General features: G+C 35.0%; 1 protein-coding gene across 2 annotated transcripts in view; it reads right to left on the bottom strand.

Annotated features, from left to right (window-relative positions):
* The window catches only part of NBN (nibrin), a 59,323-nt gene that overhangs the window by 33,228 nt on the left and 7,863 nt on the right, over positions 1–18,232 (bottom strand). For both annotated transcript variants that reach the window (XM_041769461.1, XM_041769462.1), the window contains exons 6-8: positions 8,591–8,708; positions 7,393–7,586; positions 1,308–1,405 (exon numbers count right to left, since the gene is read on the bottom strand). In XM_041769461.1, coding sequence (XP_041625395.1) covers positions 1,308–1,405; positions 7,393–7,586; positions 8,591–8,708 — 410 coding nt within the window. The remainder of the gene's footprint in view (positions 1–1,307; positions 1,406–7,392; positions 7,587–8,590; positions 8,709–18,232) is intronic.

Below are 18,232 nucleotides of genomic sequence, written 5' to 3'. Positions count from 1 at the left end.
TCAAAGTAGGAAAAAAAGTCTAACTGGAATGCAAAAACAAGTTACTGGAATATAGAAAACAGAACAATTTTGACTTGGAGGACAGTCACTGGAGAAAAAACAACTTAGAAAAATTTCATGAAAGAAGTTAAGTATCTGAGTCAAATTTTGAAGAACAGCGTTGGCATTCTAGAATAGGGACCATGATGAGCAAGACTGAGGAGTGTGGAAACTATAAATAATATAGCACATATAAACTGTAGGGAGATAGATATATATATTTTTTAATAGCAATATAAACCATAGGGATATATATATATATATATACATATATATATATATATATATATATATTTTTTTTTTTAATGAAGCTGGGAGGAGAAAGGCTTTAGCTAAACTGTTGAGGGCTCAGAACTCTGGACAAGGAGCTTAGGGTTTTATTTCATAAATAATGAATTAGTAAAAGGTTTTAAGAAAAGATGATTATAGGGACGTCTGGGTGGCTGAGCGGTTGAGCGTCTGCCTTCGGCTCAGAGCATGATCCTGGAGTTCCAGGATCGAGTTCCACATCAAGCTCCATGCGAGGAGCCAGCTTCTCCCCTCTGCTATGTCTCTGCCTCTCTCTGTGTCTGTCATGAATAAATAAATAAAATCTTTAAAAAAAAAAAAAAAAAAAAAGAAAGAAAAGATGATTATACTGGCAAAGTGAAATGCTAACTGTAGAAATGAGTGAAGAGGCAGGACTGGACACCATTATAACAGCCCTCAGGAAAGGAAGACAATGGAAGGTTCAAGTGTGGCAGTGGCTGTAAGAGGGGATGGCAGCAGACTTCTTGAGCAGAAGCTGCACAAGAAGAATTTCAGGTCTTGATTTAGCTTTTTCTTGGTGCTTGGCTTTAATTGAACTTATCAGATTGTTTGCCTGTCAACTGTTTGAATCCTGACCTTTAGCATATAAAGTTTACAGTAACAGTGATCTTGTTTTACTTGATTTACCAGTTTCTTCAGCACTTCTTTAGAAACTGCCCAGCACTTGATGGGATGAGCACTGGGTATTATATTATATGTTGACAAACTGAATTTAAATTTTAAAAAATGTAATAAAAAATAAATTAAAATTGTCATAAAAAAGAAAATAAAAGAAACAGTGCCCAGTAGTATAAGGCAGCCACAAATACTTAACAAATAAATAAATGAATGAATAGATGAGCTTTAAAAGATGGTGAAAATGGTCATCCCTGACAAGTACAGAGCAATGTGCATACGCAGCCTATCACCAAGTTACAAATAAAGTTGCTAAAGACTCAATAAAATAATGCTTTATTTACCTGTATCAGGCTGGCTCCGAGGATTACAGTAACTCTCTGTAGTCATGAAAATGACTGCCAATCCAATTTCTGCTTCAGGAATAGGTCTAAGCCCCTGCCTAAGAGAATAAAATAGTTTAAGTATGATAATATATTAAAACTAACAACTTTTATTAAGGTGATGTCAAGTTGAATCTTTTTATTCCTTCCCCAAAGAGATAACACAATTTTATGGTATGGAGAAAATTACAAATACATGGAGCACTGGTGTACTGGGGGGCAAGGTTATATTGGGCAAGTCCACCACTCTTTAGCAATTCAGTCACCTTATCTGTAAAATAAAGGCCTAAAATAAAGGAGATAGAGCCTTCCATTCCTGAAATTCTATAATTTTCAGGGTAAGAAAACAGTAATACCAGATGAGGCAATAAAATACATTTTTATAAGTAAATCTATTACTAGGATCCAAAAATAAAACTTAAAAGAGAAGGGAAGAGAAAGGAAAGGAAGGAGAAAGTATAAAGACATATCACAAGCTCTATCTATACATGTTTTGTAATTTTAAGTTTAGGAAATAAAATCATTTTACAAATTTACATGTATTAAGGAATCTTCTCCTTAAAGGAATCTTATAGTGAACTACCTTCTGTTTTCTATTATGTGAATGAAACAAAGACAATTTAATAACACCGCTACATAAAACTACACCTCAGACTTTAAGAACTACAAAACTCTTTTTAATACTTATTGTAAAGATGTTTTAAGTGGTTGTAGTAGTTTAAAAGGTCTTTCTCAAATGCTTAACATTTGTTTTTCCTATGTCCTGGATTAATGTAACAGAACTCAACTATACATACAGTTACATGATAGTACTATATTAAAATATATTTTTATAGTATCATAATCAAGTGATCACATATACCTATTTATAATTCAAGCAATTCAAAATTGGCATATTATCTTCTTTGAAACTGTAAATATATTATGTAAATTAGTTATAAAGATTGGTTCCATAAAATAGAAATATTTTGTAATATGCAATAATGTTATACAGATAATTACATTATCCTAAATGGGGAAACATATCCTTTTAAAGTCAATAGTGAGGGGCACCTGGGGGTCTCAGTGTTTGAGCTTCTGCCTTTGGTTTAGGTCATGATCCTGGGATCCTGGGATCAAGTCGCACATCAGGCTCCCCACAGGGAGCCTGCTTCTCCCTCTGCCTATATTTCTGCCTCTCTCTCTCTGTTTCTCATTAATAAATATAATCTTAAAAAATAATAAAGTCAATAGTAAGATAAATGTGGCTACTAATACAACCTCTATACAACACTGCTCTAAACGTCCCAGTAGGTACAAAACAGAAAGGCAGAGGGAAAAAGAAACATAAGAGGTACAAGGATTAAAAAACAGGATAGAAACATTATTTATAATGATTTTTATAAAAAAAAAGGACTATAGATACATTAAAAATAAAAGGGGAAGCTAACACAATGGCAGGATATAAGATTAATATCTAAATGTCTTCTAAATTTATATATACCAACAATAAACTAGAATATGTAATTAAAGAGAGAATATTATCGATTTATACTCTACGTACCAGCATACAATATCTACCACAGAATATGTAGTACCTAGGAATAAATCTAATAAAAGGAACTCAAGATCTTTAGAGGGAAATTATAAAAATTGTTAATTTTCCCTAAACTGATTTGTGAATTTAATGGAAGTCCTAATAAAAATCCCAATAGGGTTTTTGAAAAGATGATTCTAAAATGTATATGCAAAAATAAAGAGTAAAAAACGGACAGGTTGCTTCTAAAGAAGAGCAAAGACATTTGCCATACCAGATATGAGGACTTCATTGAAGTCACAAAAATTAAGACAATTTGGTAAATGTGGTATTGGTATAAAGACATATTGAACAATGGAATACAGTAAAGCCAAAAACAGTCCTATGTACATATGGAACTTTGGTATAAAACAGAATCCATTCCAAAAAGATTAAAAGCAAATTTCAAACACAAAATATCAAAACACTAGCAACAAATTAGTAAAAAATATAGGTGAACATCTTTTTAATCTATGAATAGAAAAAGACTTCTTAAAATATAAAAAGTACTAAGAAAGTTTTTAGTATATTAAAATTAAATGAGGGCAGCCCCAGTGGCCCAGCGGTTTAGTGCCGCCTTCGGCCCGGGGCCTGATCCTGGAGACCCAGGATCAAGTCCCACATCGGGTTCCCTGCATGGAGCCTGCTCTCCTTCCTCTGCCTGTGTCTCTGCCTCTCTCTCTCTCTCCCTCTCTCTCTCTCTGTGTCTGTCATGAATAAATAAAATATTTAAAAAATAATAATAATAAAATTAAATTAAATGATTTCATGTATCATACAGTAAAACATTACAAAGTGGTAAAAGATTCTGCAATAAATACAAGTGAAAAAGAATTAATATCGAGAAATATAAAGAACTTCTACAAATAAAAAAGGAGAGTAGAAAATATACAACTACCATATGAGCCAGGAATTGCTACACTCTTGGGCATGTATTCCAAGGAAATGAAAACTTACATTCACAAAGAAACTTGTACATGCATGTTTAGAGGTGTTATTCATAACAAAAATTGAAAAAATGCAGATTTCCTTCAATGGAAGAATTACTCAACACAGTGTAGTGTACACATATATACACACACTACTACTCAACAATAAAAAAGGATAAACAACTGATACACACAACTTAGATGAATCTCCAAGGAATTATACTGAATGAGAAAACCAGTACTAAAGTGTATATGCTATCATTTAATTTATACAACATTATTTTAAAAGATAAAATTTTAAAAATGGAGAATAAATTAGTGGCTTGCCAGGATTCGGGGACAGGAAGTTGGAGGTGGGGAGGGAGGAAGGGAAGTGGGTGTGGTTTTATTTATTTTTATTTTTATTTTTGTGGGTGTGGTTTTAAAAGAACAACAGGAAGGATCCTTGTGGTGAAGGAATTGTTCTGTATCTTGACTAAGGTGGTAAATTTATGAACCAACCCATGTGATAAAATGGTCAAAACTAACACACACACACTCACACAAAAACCGGGAAATTCATATTAAAAAAATACAATTATAGTGATAGAAAACCGGGTAAAAGACATGAGCAGATATTTCAGAACAAGAAAAACAGATGTCCAGGAAGTATCAGAAGAAATGTTAAGCATCACCGGTGATGAGAAAAATAGAAATGAAAATTACAGGATAGGATTGTATATCCATTCAATTAACAAAAATGGTAAAGTCTAACCATATCAAGTGTGGAAAACAGTGTGCATCTATTTAATCTCTTACATACTGTGGGGGGAGGACTATAAGGTGGAACAGTTTGATACTAACTCCAGAGATTGAATATTCATATAACCTATGACCCAGCAGTTCTAACCCTAAGAAGAATATTGAGTACAACCAGGAAATGCACAAAAATGATCTCAGTAACAATGTTTACGATAATAAAAACCAGAAAGAAGATTTTTTTCAATGTGGAATCAACAAACTGTGGTATATTCACACAATGAAATATATTTTACCATCAAAACAAATTAATTACAGTAACATGTAACAAAATGGATGAATTCTTATCAGTAATGTATCATTATGTGGGAAAAATCCCCAAAGATTACATAGTAGTATGAAGACCAGGTTATAAAGTTAAAACAATTAGAACATATGCACACATATTTTAGAAATAAAGAAACAATAAAACTATATGTAAAAGTAAGTAAGTAAATGATAAGCAAAGGATTCTGGATGAATGTTATTCTATGTAGGAGGAGACTGGGCTAGGGGTAACACAGAGGTAGGTATTTTTAAGTATCCAGCCTGCATTTTAGGAGCAGCTTCTCACACATTTATTATAGAACTTAAAATAACTACTTCACTAGTGAACAAAATTAGTGTGTATTGTTATGGTTCAATGATGACAGTGTATCATGAACCAAGGAATATCATTCATCCTATTTTGTGCAAAACTGTGAAACAGATGAAGAGAGGGAAGGCAAAGAAGGAGGAAAATAAAGAGAAAATAAATTAACAGGAAGAGTTCCCACATTTGAGCTAAGATATTGGGAAAATATCTTAGCAACATCATTCTCTTACACTTTTGAGTTTTCTTCAGAAGACATTTAATTGTAACCCCTGATATCCTATACCCATACTTCTTAGATAATGCTAATGGTGTGTTGTCCAAAATTCAGTCAACAGCTGGCTTTAGTGGCCACTTGCTTGATCTACCTGCACCTCCAATGACTATCAGTGGCTTGGACGAAGTAGAAACGTGTTATCTTAAGTGACAGTCTTTCTCAAAGACTGCCCTCCCCCAAAAAACAAGTTGTAATGGGGCCAAAGACTACAGAACCAAATGATATCTCACGATGAAGCCACCAGCCTCTGATCAACTTTGTACTCTGGCTACTTTCTTACCTCGTGATCATGGTATATGCTGAAGGGCAGTGAGATGTAAGGGTGAAATGCAGAGACTGTGTAACCAGATTGCCTGGGGTCACACTCTGGCTCTCTTGCTCACTCCCTGTGTTCTATCCCTTTTGTCCTATCTGCACCGTGGTTACCATAACAGTAAATAATACACAGAGCTGTGTGAGGACGAATGTCTTTATATACATGAAACTCCTGGAACAGGATCTGCTCACGATGAGATCGTGATACAGTACGATGTAAGTGGAGCTTTCACTGCTCTTATTTTGCTTGGTTCTTTCAAAGACCGGTCACAGGTAAAATGTTGTCTAAAAGAGGCCTTCTTTTCTCTATTCTATTAAGAATAAACTTCTTCCCTTTTCCCTGTTATTCTGCTTCCCTTTTGCATATTTGTAATTATCTGTTTACTCATCTTTATCTGCCTCTCCCTCTAGACAGTAAGCTCCAGTGGTGGCAGGGACCATAGATGCCATAACTATTATATTCCGCTGCCTAACAGGTAAGAGAACCGTAGTAAATTCTGGATATAAGTAAGATGTTACTTTGTTACACAGATATTTTCTCTTTGTAGTAGTTAATACATCCCCATTAAGGAAAATATCTATGGGACAGAAGACTAAAATTTTATTTTTTGTTTTAGCAAATATATAAAATAAAACAAGGGCAATCTCCATGTTCAGTAAGACTATTGGGAGAGGAAAAATGAATATTGTAGGGAAACAGCTATGGACTTTTTAATAAATTTATTTTTTATGGGTGTTCAATTTGCCAACATATAGAATAACACCCAGTGCTCATCCCATCAAGTGCCCACCTCAGTGCCCATTACCCAGTCACCCCCACCCCCTGCCCACCTCCCCTTCCACCACCCCTAGTTCGTTTCCCAGAGTTAGGAATCTTTCATGTTCTGTCTCCCTTTCTGATACTTCCCACTCATTTTTTTCTCCTTTCTGGACTTTTGAGACATAAATACTCTACCTATTTATGGTAGGTGAACAGAAATTTGGTCAGCAGACTGCAAACCTAACATTTTATAATACTTGTTAGCCTCAAAAATGTTAAGATTAGGGATGCCTAGGTGGCTCAGTGTCTCCCTTTGGCTCAGGATATGATCTCAGGGTCCTGGGATCAAGTCCTGCATCAGGCTCCCTGCAGGGAGCCTGCTTCTCCTTCTGCCTGTGTCTCTGCCAATCTCTCTCTCTCTCTCTTGCTCTCATGAATAAATAAAACTTTAAAAAACAAAAAAATTAACTTTGTTTAGCTCTTTCACATTGTCTCCTCACTACAAATCCTATTCTTGGATATATGACATTTTTTCTTGCTTTTGAATGACAGCCTATGTGACAGGGCTGAAAAATGTTATATGCATTCCTAATGGTAATAATCACCAAGTAACAAATATATTCCAGCTGTAGACAGTTTCAGGAAAAAATCTTACATTTTAACTTTGTCACAGATAAGGACGCTGTACTTCTAGCACACTAACGCACAATAAATTTCCAAGTACCATACATAACAAAATGTTTTGTTGTATCTCTTGTATATCTTTTTATATCAAATTCAGTAAAATAAAAAAGTTACATATAAAATTGCCTTTTTTAAAATAATTAAGATAATTCTGTACCTTTGCAGCTTATCCATAATTGAGTGAATCCATTTTTTCTGAGAGTCAGGAATTAGAGTTTGTGAATTTGTTATTCCTACATCAACAACACAAATTCCAGGAGCTGAAAAGAAACTATATTCTTCTTTATTTTCTTCTGTTATTAACCTAGCATCTCCTCCTCCAAAAATAACTGCTGAACTTAACTTCTTATACTAAAAAACAAACAAAAAACAGAAAAAATATAATGAAATAGGCACAATTCATTCCTTCAGTTCATTCTTTTAAATTTAATTCTAGTATAGTTAATGGTGTTATATTAGTTTCAGGTGTACAATATAATAATTCAATACTTCCACAGATCACCCAGTGCCCATCACAAATACACTCCTTAGTCCCCATCACCTACTTCCCCCATACCCTGCAAACTCCCCCTCTGGTAACCATCAGTTTGTTCTCTACAGTTAAGAATCTGTTCCATGGATTGTCTCTCTTTTTCTTCTATTTGCTCATTTGTTTTATTTCTTAGATTCCACATATGAGTGTAATAATATGGTATTTGTCTTTCTCTCACTCACTTATTTCACTTAATATTATATTCTAGTTCCATCCACATCACTATAAATGGCAAGATTTCATTCTTTTTTTATGGCTGAGTAGTATTCCATAACATATATGTGTGTATATCACATCTTCTTTATCCATTCGCTTGTATTAGGGAAGTAAAATAAAAGTAGAGTTGAAACAGAACTGGTTCTACTTTTTAGAAGACAATCTGAGCTTCTACAAAGAGAATCCCCAGTTCACCAGGTATCTTGGCAGCCCTGGGATTGTTACATTGTTTGCCCTTCCTTATCATAATTAACAATGCTCTAACTGTGGGCTTGCTTGCACTGTCCACCTACAACATAAGCTCCTTGAATCCCCATTTTGGTATACTGAAGACGTTCAACAGCTACTAAATGACCAAGTAAAGACTTAAATCAGTTTTCTGTCCCCACCCCTTAACCCACATATTTATAGAAACTTAATTGGCCAATTATTAACATATGTCAAAAAAATCTCATATACATGAATACTGGACAAGTCCTAGTGCCTAGACAGTTTTTTCACTTCTCACTTCTAACAAAATCTCAAAAAATATGCATTAACAGTTGGTAACAGTAATAATTTATCCTAGTTTATGTCTTCATTAGGAAAATTCTTCTCATAACATTACCTGTTTGGCATTTAGAAATACAAACATTTTTCCTCTGAAGATTTGCTTTCTTTCCTGTCGTCCTGACAGATCAATGTTTTTATTTCCAATAGCTGGTTCATCAATAGGTGGGTAATAACTGTTAAAAAAGAAATTAAAAGTATATTCTAATTATATGCTGTTTTGTATGCATACTGTTAAATTTATAAATAGAATAGCTATCTAGACATCGGAAGGTTTAATTTCTGTAACATCATTGAATTATTATTTTTTTAAAAGAAAGCATTTTTTTCAGAGACAAAATGGTGGCAGGTGTCATATAAAAAAACATAGCTGTTCCTTATTTTCTGAAAAAATATAATCCAAGAGCGGACAATCCTAAAATATGATTTAATATACATGAATCAAACAAGTTACATGAATTTTAAAAGGCTGAGACCGCGTCCATAAAGATCAATTTCTATTGGCATCTTACGTTTCCTGGGAATCAAGGAGTGTTATGTTCACATCCAATTCTGCAAACTACTATTAAGTGTTTTATTAAAAACCCCTTTGGGAAAAAAAATTCCTTTGGAGAAGCCCAGGAAAATTTTTTTTTAAGATTGATTGATTGATTGATTGATCAATTTATTCATGAGACACAGAGAGAGAGGCAGAGACACAGGCAGAGGGAGAAGCAGGTTCCATGCAGGAAGCCTGACGTGGGACTCGATCCAGGGACTGCGGAATCACGCCCTGGGCTGAAAGCAGATGCTCAGCTGCTGAGCCATCCAGGCATCCCAAAGCTCAGGCAATTTTAAAACTTAAAATATTTTGTCAGTTTAAATAAAATTTCCAAAGTGAGATTAAAAAACACAATCTTGGGGATCCCTGGGTGGCTCAGCGGTTTAGTGCCTGCCTTCAGTCCAGGGTGTGATCCTGGAGACCTGAGATCGAGTCCCACGTCGGGCTCCCTGCGCAGAGCCTGCTTCTCCCTCTGCCTGTGTCTCTGCCTCTCTCACTCTCTCTCTCTCATGAATAAATAAATAAAAATCTTTAAAACACACACATACACAATCTTCTGGGGGCACCTACGTGGCTCAGGTAAGCATGTGACTCTTGATTTCAGCTCAGGTCAGGATTTCGGGTTTGTGGGACATTAGGCTCCATCCTGGGTATGAAGCCTGCTTGGGATTCTCTCTCTCTCTCTCTCTCATAAAAATGAGGGATAAAAAGAAAATAGAGACTATATCAACAAATAATTCTCAAGCCACATATCAGTCCAGTTTCAACTTTCTATATAACTAAATCTTTTGCTACAACAATTTATAACTGATCAGTCTGTCAGCTTAACTCTACCTTCAAGTAAAAATTACTAATTACTAAATATGCTCATGGATAAGAAGACTCAATATTGTCAAGGTGTCAGTTCTTCCCAACTTGATCTATAGATTAAATGTAATTTCAATAAAAGCCCCAGCAAGTTATTTTGTGGAAACTGACAGATTCTAATGTTCATATGGGGAGGCAAAATATCCAGAACAGCCAACACAATATTAAGGAAGAACAAAGTTGGAGTTCTAGTACTACCCAAGATTTATTATAAAGCTACAGTAATCAAGAGAATCTGGTATTATGAAAAAACACACAAAAGAGATTAAGAGCCCAGAAATAGACTAACATAAACACAGTCAAGTGATCTTTAACAAAGGAACAAAGGCAGTACAATAGAGCTTAGATAGTCTTTTCACCAAATGATGATGATACTGGATATTGGACATTCACAGGCAAAAATAGAATCTGGACGCAGAGCTTACAGCCTTCACAAAAATTAACTCAAAATGGTCACAGACCTAAAGTAAAGTGCTAAACTATAAAACTGCTAAAAAATAACAGAGAAAAATCTAGATGACCTTCGCTATGGCAGTGACTTTTCAGATACAGCAACAGGCATGATCTATTAATGAAGTAAATGATATGCTAAATAAACTTCATTAAAATTTAAAACTTCTAAAAAAAAAAATATTAAGACTTCTGCTCTGTGAAGGACAATGTCAAGAAAATGAGATGATGTACCAGAGACTGGGGGAAAATATTTGCAAAACACACATCTGATAAAGGACTGTTATCCAAAATACACAAAGAACTCTCCAAAAGTAAGAAAACAAACAACCTGATTAAAGAATCGGCCAAAATCCTGAAGCAGCTTCTTGCTAGACACATCTCCAGAGGCAAGGGAAACAAAAGCAAAAATGAACTATTAGGACTTCATCAGGAAAAAAAGCTTTTGCACATCAAAGGAAACCAAACTAAAAGCAACCCATGGAATAGGAGAAGATATTTGCAATTATTAGATAAATGGCTAATTTCCAAAATCTATAAAGAACTTATCAAACTCAATACCCCAAAACTAAAAAAATCTAGTCAAGAAATGGGCAGAGGACATGAACAGACATTTCTGCAAGAAAACATACAAATGCCTAACAGACACATCACTCCTCTTCAGGGAAACACGAATCAAAACCACAATGATACTACCTCACACTGATCAGAATGGCGAAAATTAACAAGTCAGGAAACAACGGATTTTGGCAAGGATACAGAGAATGGGAAACTCTCTTACACTGTTAGTTGGAATGCAAATTGGTATGGCCAGTCTGGAAAAAGTACAGAATTTCTCAAAAAGTTAAAAACAGAACTGCCCTACAACCCACAATTACACTACTAGGTATTTATCCAAGGGATACAAAAATAGTAATTTGAAGGGACACATGAACCCCCCAATATTTACAGCAGCCATGTCCCTAATAGCTAAAATATGAAAAGAGCTCAGATGTCCACTGAAAGATGAATGGATAAAGATGTGATACACACACACACACACACACACACACACACACACAGGAATATTACTCAACCACCCCAAAAAATGAAGTCTTGCCATTTGTAACAATGTGGATGGAACTAGAGAGTATTATGCTAAGTGAAATGAATCAGTCAGAGAAAAACTACCATATAATCTCATTCACATGTGGAATTTAAGAAACAAAATAGATGATCTTAGGGGAAGAGAAGGAAAAATAAGATAAAAACAGAGAGAGAGGCAAATCATAAAAGACTCAAGTATACGAAACAGGGCTCCTGGAGGGGAGGAGTGGGGGGGGATGGGGTAATTGAGTGACTGGCATTAAGGACACTTGATGGAATGAGCACTGGGCGTTATATGCAGCTGATGCATCACTAACTTCAACCCCCAAAAGTAATAATACACCATATGTTACCTAAATTGAATTTAAATATAGAATTTTTTTTAAAGGGGCCAAAATCTTAACAGCTATCTCACCAAAGACATGTACAGATGGCAAATAAGCAGAAGATGTTCGATATCATGTTATCAGAAAAATGTAAATTAGAACACTTAGACCCAGTTACACATATATAAGAATGGCCAAAATCCACAACACAAACACCACCAAAGCTTGTGAGAATTTGAAGTGATAAGAACTTTCATTCATTGCTGGTGGGAATGTAAAACGATAAAACCACTTTGGAAGACAGTTTGGCCCTTTCTCACAAAACTAAACACACTCTTACTGTATGATGCACTCCCTGGTATTTATCCAAAAGAGCTGAAAAAGTTATGTCCATACTAAAACCTGCATGTGAATAGCAGCTTTATTCTTAACTGTCATAAGGTGGAAGCAACGGAAATGTCCTTTGGTAAGAGAATGGATAAACTGTAGTACATTCAAACAATGGAATATTATTCAGTGCTAAAAAGAAACGAGGGATCCCTGGGTGGCGCAGAGGTTTGGCGCCTGCCTTTGGCCCAGGGCGCGATCCTGGAGACCCGGGATCGAATCCCACATCGGGCTCCCGGTGCATGGAGCCTGCTTCTCCCTCCACCTGTGTCTCTGCCTCTCTCTCTCTCTCTGTGACTATCATAAATAAATAAAAAAATTTAAAAAAAAAATAAAATAAAATAAAAATAAAAAGAAACGAGCTACCATTCATGAAAAATATTGAGAATTTTAAATGCAAGTTACTAAGTGAAAAAAGCCATTCTGAAAAGGCTACCTACTATTTAATTCAACTGTATGTTGAATTAATTAAAGTTATGTCCATACTAAAACCTGGATGTGAATAGCAGCTTTATTCTTAACTGTCATAAGGTGGAAGCAACGGAAATGTCCTTTGGTAAGCGAATGGATAAACTGTAGTACATTCAAACAATGGAATATTATTCAGTGCTAAAAAGAAACGAGCTACTATTCATGAAAAATATTGAGAATTTTAAATTCAAGTTACTAAGTGAAAAAAGCCATTCTGAAAAGGCTACCTACTATTTAATTCAACTGTATGAAATTCTGGAAAAGGTAAAACTATGGAAATAGTGAAAGTTCAGTCGTGGCTGGGAGTTGGGGGGAGTGGGAACAATAAATAGGGTACAGAGGGTTTTCAGGGCAGTGAAAATACTTTGTATGATACTATGATGGATATATGTATTATGTTTTTATCCAAAGCCATGGAATGTACATCAGGAGTAAACTCTAATGTATACTATGGACTTTGGGTGATTATGAGGTCAGTGTAGGCTCACGACACTTTGATGGGGGGAACCCCTAATTGGGGGGGGGGGGCTGCATGTGTGCAAACAGGAGGTAAATGGGAAGCTTCTATAACTTCCTCTCGATTTTGGTATGAACCTAAAATTGCTCTAAAAACTTTAATTTAAAAAATTACTAAATAAAAAATTACTAAAATCACAGTGATGATGAGAAGACAATGTAGGACGGGAAATTTACAACCTAGACTATTAGTCACTAAACAATCAAGAGTTAACCATCTACAGAGAACAACACCCAATATGGTAAAAATATTTTGGTCACGAGGATCACCATCCCACATTTTAGAACTAACTTCCTTACAATTTTTTCCCCCTCAGATTTCTCCTTGGCAGCCTACATATTTCACAAAGTTAGCTGAGTTGTGATTAAACAATTACATTTTTAAAAAGTTTTGATAACTGATTAAACCACAAATGCACGTGCTTTAACGTTCTACAGTGGATATTGTACATCTATTCTAAGACAGTGATTCCTAGAACCTGTAATCTCAAGTAAATGAGTTACCTGCGGGGAACAGCTGACTTAGCCAAGAGGGTGAAATGCAGCCCACTGTGTTATCTGATTTTCTAAATAACTGACTTTACAATTCTATTTATTTTCTTTTAAAGGCACTGAGGATAGTATAAACCATTTTCACCATTAACGCTAAATCTATAAGAAAAATTCATGCTAGAGAATTAGTAAATACTATATCTAATTCATACGTAGGATAAATTTTTAGTTATCTCTTTGAATGCCTTTTATTCTCTCCCTTTTGACAAGAATTCTCCAATATTTCACACTTCTATCAGTGTGAAATGCAAGCATCACTTCACTTACAAATGGCTAGTTTATGAATTGGTGTACATAGTACTGTAACACTGGATGATGTAACCAGTTCTAAGCAAAAAAACGATGTGTGTTTAACACATACATATGGCTGAGTAGATGGAAGTCTTACTGTCTTCCAATGACAATGGAATATGACCTTTAAATTATCTACACCACTTAAAAATAGTCATTTTTAATTTTGTCACAAATAATAGTTTACTATGCCCAGAGAACAGTCAACTCTAGTTTAGTTCAATGAAGACTGAACATTTGTTAAACCTTGAACCAGGTTCCTACAGATAGGAGCATAATACACCGTTAGTTTTCCTTGATGGCACTACCAGAGTTCTAACTTTAATGTGTGTAATTTTTAGTATTTGGCTTTTCTATCAAGTGCCATGAGGACAGAAACTGTAATGCTTTTTGGCTCATCACTGTATACTCAGGTCTATCTTGCCTAATTCATGGTAGGCACTCAGAAATATTTGATTGTACAAAATAGAAATTAAAAATTCATCTATTAAAAGTAGATGAAAGTATAAACATCTCTTTATTCCCTCAATATGCAGATTTGAGCTTTAAATTCTGGGACTAAAAAAATGTATTTTGGTTTTCTTTTAAAAACAGTGGTAAATTTGAGCCATTCAGTAAGACTGGTAAGACTGATCTTGCAAAAAAAAAAAATACATCACTGTACTGTGAAGAATCTAACCAAATGTTGGAGTCATATAAATGATTTGTGAGATCACACACGATATATGAAATCACTGATTATACAGTGATAAATAGCATGCTATGTTCTGAACTTTATATACTTAGATAAGCCTTTTTTCCTTAATAGTATAAGGAGGAGAACAAGAAAAGAAATAATAAATGTGAGGAAAACATCACTAAAAATCAGTATTTCTGAAGCAATATGTTCTACAAGTTTTAAAGCATTTCTGAGGCTCCAGTTATTTAAAAGCTAGTTAAAAATCTGGAAAAGAGTCAATTAACTTGGCAGAGACCAAGGTCAGAGGTACAATGCCTAAATACTAGGCTACCACAAATATAATTTCTAATTTCTATAATGAAAAAAATTGAAACATTTTGGCACACTTCTACAGAAACTTTTAGCTGCAAATAATGTTTTATTATATAGCAACTAGTACATATAATTCACAAATTCTCTAAAATTTTAATCTAGAAATAGCTGACTTTTCTTGTGTACATTTTATGACTTTATTTCTTTAAAGATTTTATTTATTTATTCATGAGAGACACAGAGAGAGAGAGAGAGAGGCAGAGACACAGGCAGAGAGAGAAGCAGGCTCCATCCAGGGAGCCTGATGTGGGACTTGATCCCGGGACCCCAGGATCACGCCCTGGGCCGAAGGCAGGTTCTAAACTGCTGAGCCACCCAGGGATCCCCTATGACTTTATTTATATTATTTATATCATCTTCAATAAATTTCATCGAACTCAAAGCATATCATTTTAATTTCTGCCCCAAGATTTTCCAAATACAGAATTCTTCTCAACTTATGTATAATTCTGGCAATGGAAACTGTATTTCAAGCCACAATATTCATTTGTCCAACATCTGGACAGCTATTTATTTCATGACTCCTACAGGCATATGTTCATGATTCATATAAGAACTTACTATAGCATTTCCTTTCGCTGATCTCTAAAAGGCTCAAATTACATTGACATCCACAACTTGTATACGTAAGGTTATCTCCAAGAAAAGAACTGCTATATGTTACATTTCTTTGCCTTGAATTTTGATTGATTATGTACAGTCAACTCCAAAAACTAAGATTGTTTCAGGCTGTTTCTCTTGGGTCTGATATCTGATTTCAAGCCAATAAGTTAGCCTATTCCTGTTTCTTGGATGTGGGCAGAAGACACAAGACTCCTGCGTCAGAGACAAAGTGAGCGGCAAGCCTCAGCATATTTGTAGTTGATCTCCTCCCGGACCAAGTTCTGTGGGGATGATATAGAAGGCACATACAGCAGGCTGTGTTACAGGAAAGAGGAACAATGAACCTGAGAATCCAGGAGTTTCACAGCAAGCTATAAGCAGGCCTATTCTTTGTCCCAAAAAAGGACACTAACTCTTCCCTCAAGGCTTCTCACTACAAACCACGAGAAATGGCCTAGGTATACAGGGTAGTAAGGGCTTAGCATTCTTGGCACATCTGACAAGTTGTATATGAACACAAAGACTTTCTCCCAACACTGTTTTCCCAGAAACGATGCTTGTTATTTGACATTCAGTAGTTGAAAGAGCACTCCATAAAATAAGACTACAAAAATTCAAATAATTCAAATTCATTGCTAGCTTTTCTTTTTTTTTTTTTTTAAGATTTTATTTATTTATTCATCAGAAAGAGAGAGAGAGAGAGAGAGAGAGAGAGGGGCAGAGACACAGGCAGAGGGAGAAACAGGCTCCATGCAGGGAGCCCGACATGGGAGACGATCCCGGGTCTCCAGGATCACGCCCTGGGATGAAGGCGGCGCTAAACCACTGAACCACTGGGGCTGCCCCTCCTTTTCTTTTTTAAGGGATCATTTCTTTACATCCAGAAAATCTACAGTATTTTAATGAACTTCCCTTAATAAATTAGAAGTTATCAAAATAAATACTTTGAAATGGAGTCTTCTAAAAATGACTTCATCTACATTGGTATTCTGATGACAGGATAGGCAAATGAGATCTCACAAATCATGCTAAACTCTGTCTTAACCTGTCCTTTGGTAACAGTGCAAAGATGAAGACACAATTGCACTAAAGAGAATTATACTTTTTTTAGGTTAAAAACATCCTTTTTATTTTAAATACACTGATAATGCTTTTTCAGAACTAAAAGAGGTAGTTACATTTTGTTAAGGAGCCACCACAATTTGTTTCATAAACCTTTCATAATCCACCCTACTAATTTAAATTTAATCCTTTTTCTATTTGATAGTTGAAGTTATACAGTTATATAGTCAAATAAGACAACAAGGATACCAAAATGGATTCCAATAAGCATATGAATCTATCAAGGCAAAAAATACTTACTTTAAAAAAAAATTAAAATATAATTATCAGTTGACATGATCAAACATGGGCTAGTGTAAATGCTTTTCATGGCTAAGACTGAATTAGAAGTTACTAAACAATCTTACAGTAGAGATGTTTTATTGTAGTCATCTAAGATAATATAGTCATAAATTGAAGCCAGAAAAACTTATGCTAAACCTAAAGTCAAAAATAGACCCAGGTTAAATACACCTGAGAATCTGAACAATAAGTAGACATCAATGACTAATTCTAAAAACTTCAAGACCATAACACATACATCACGAGTGGTAAAACCTATCAGACACCTCCACTCCCAAGTAATATAGGATTAATAATCACTTCTTATTTGTATCAAGGATCATTACTTATTGGTGTTTATTGGGAAAACCATAAATAGGCTTCACAAGAAGAAAACCTCCCAAATGAAAAAAAAAAAATAAATAAACCTCCCCAAGAAGAAAAATTTCAGTTACTTTTAAAAGCAGACACAAATTATTAGGCATAAAGCGTACCCACCCACCCCTCAAAAAAAAAACAAAAAACCCAGCATTGGGCAAAATAGTTTATGACAACTAATGGCATTTTACAACTATTAATAAGATTCTTAACTTGCATGACACTTTAGATTTTTAAACACTCAGATATTCAAAGGTGTCCTATCGAGTTTTTGTTTTTTTTTTTAAAGATTTTATTTATTCATTCATGAGAGACACACAGAGAGAGAGGCAGACACAGGCAGAGGGAGAATCAGGCTCCCTGGAGGGAGCCCGATACGGGACTCGATCCTGGGACTAGGACCACACCCTGAGCCAAAGGCAGATGCCCAACTGCTGAGCCACCCAGGCATCCCTGTCCTATAGAGATTAAGATGAGCTTATAAACACACAGTCTACCTATTATGCCATATAGACTGTAACTTATTGGTATATCTTAAACAAGCATGTTCTTGTGCTAAGTTGACTAAATTCGAAAATAAAAATCCAAACATCTTCCTCCTCAACCATAGATTATATTACTTCAAAGCATCACAAATACTATATAGCAGCTAAGATCCCTTAGTCTGGTCATTCACAAATTTAGCAGAGCATCTAAAATCATCATCACCACCACCATCATCATCATCATCATAAAGCTACTTGAATCTTACCTGGTATTATTGCAATTAGCAGCATTTCTTTTAACAAGCACCTAATA

The sequence above is a fragment of the Vulpes lagopus genome, chromosome 9 (genome assembly GCF_018345385.1).
Source record: "Vulpes lagopus strain Blue_001 chromosome 9, ASM1834538v1, whole genome shotgun sequence".
NCBI classification, from domain to species: Eukaryota; Metazoa; Chordata; class Mammalia; order Carnivora; family Canidae; genus Vulpes; species Vulpes lagopus.
Note: the sequence above shows the minus strand (reverse complement) of the source record. Positions and strands in the feature narration are given on the sequence as shown.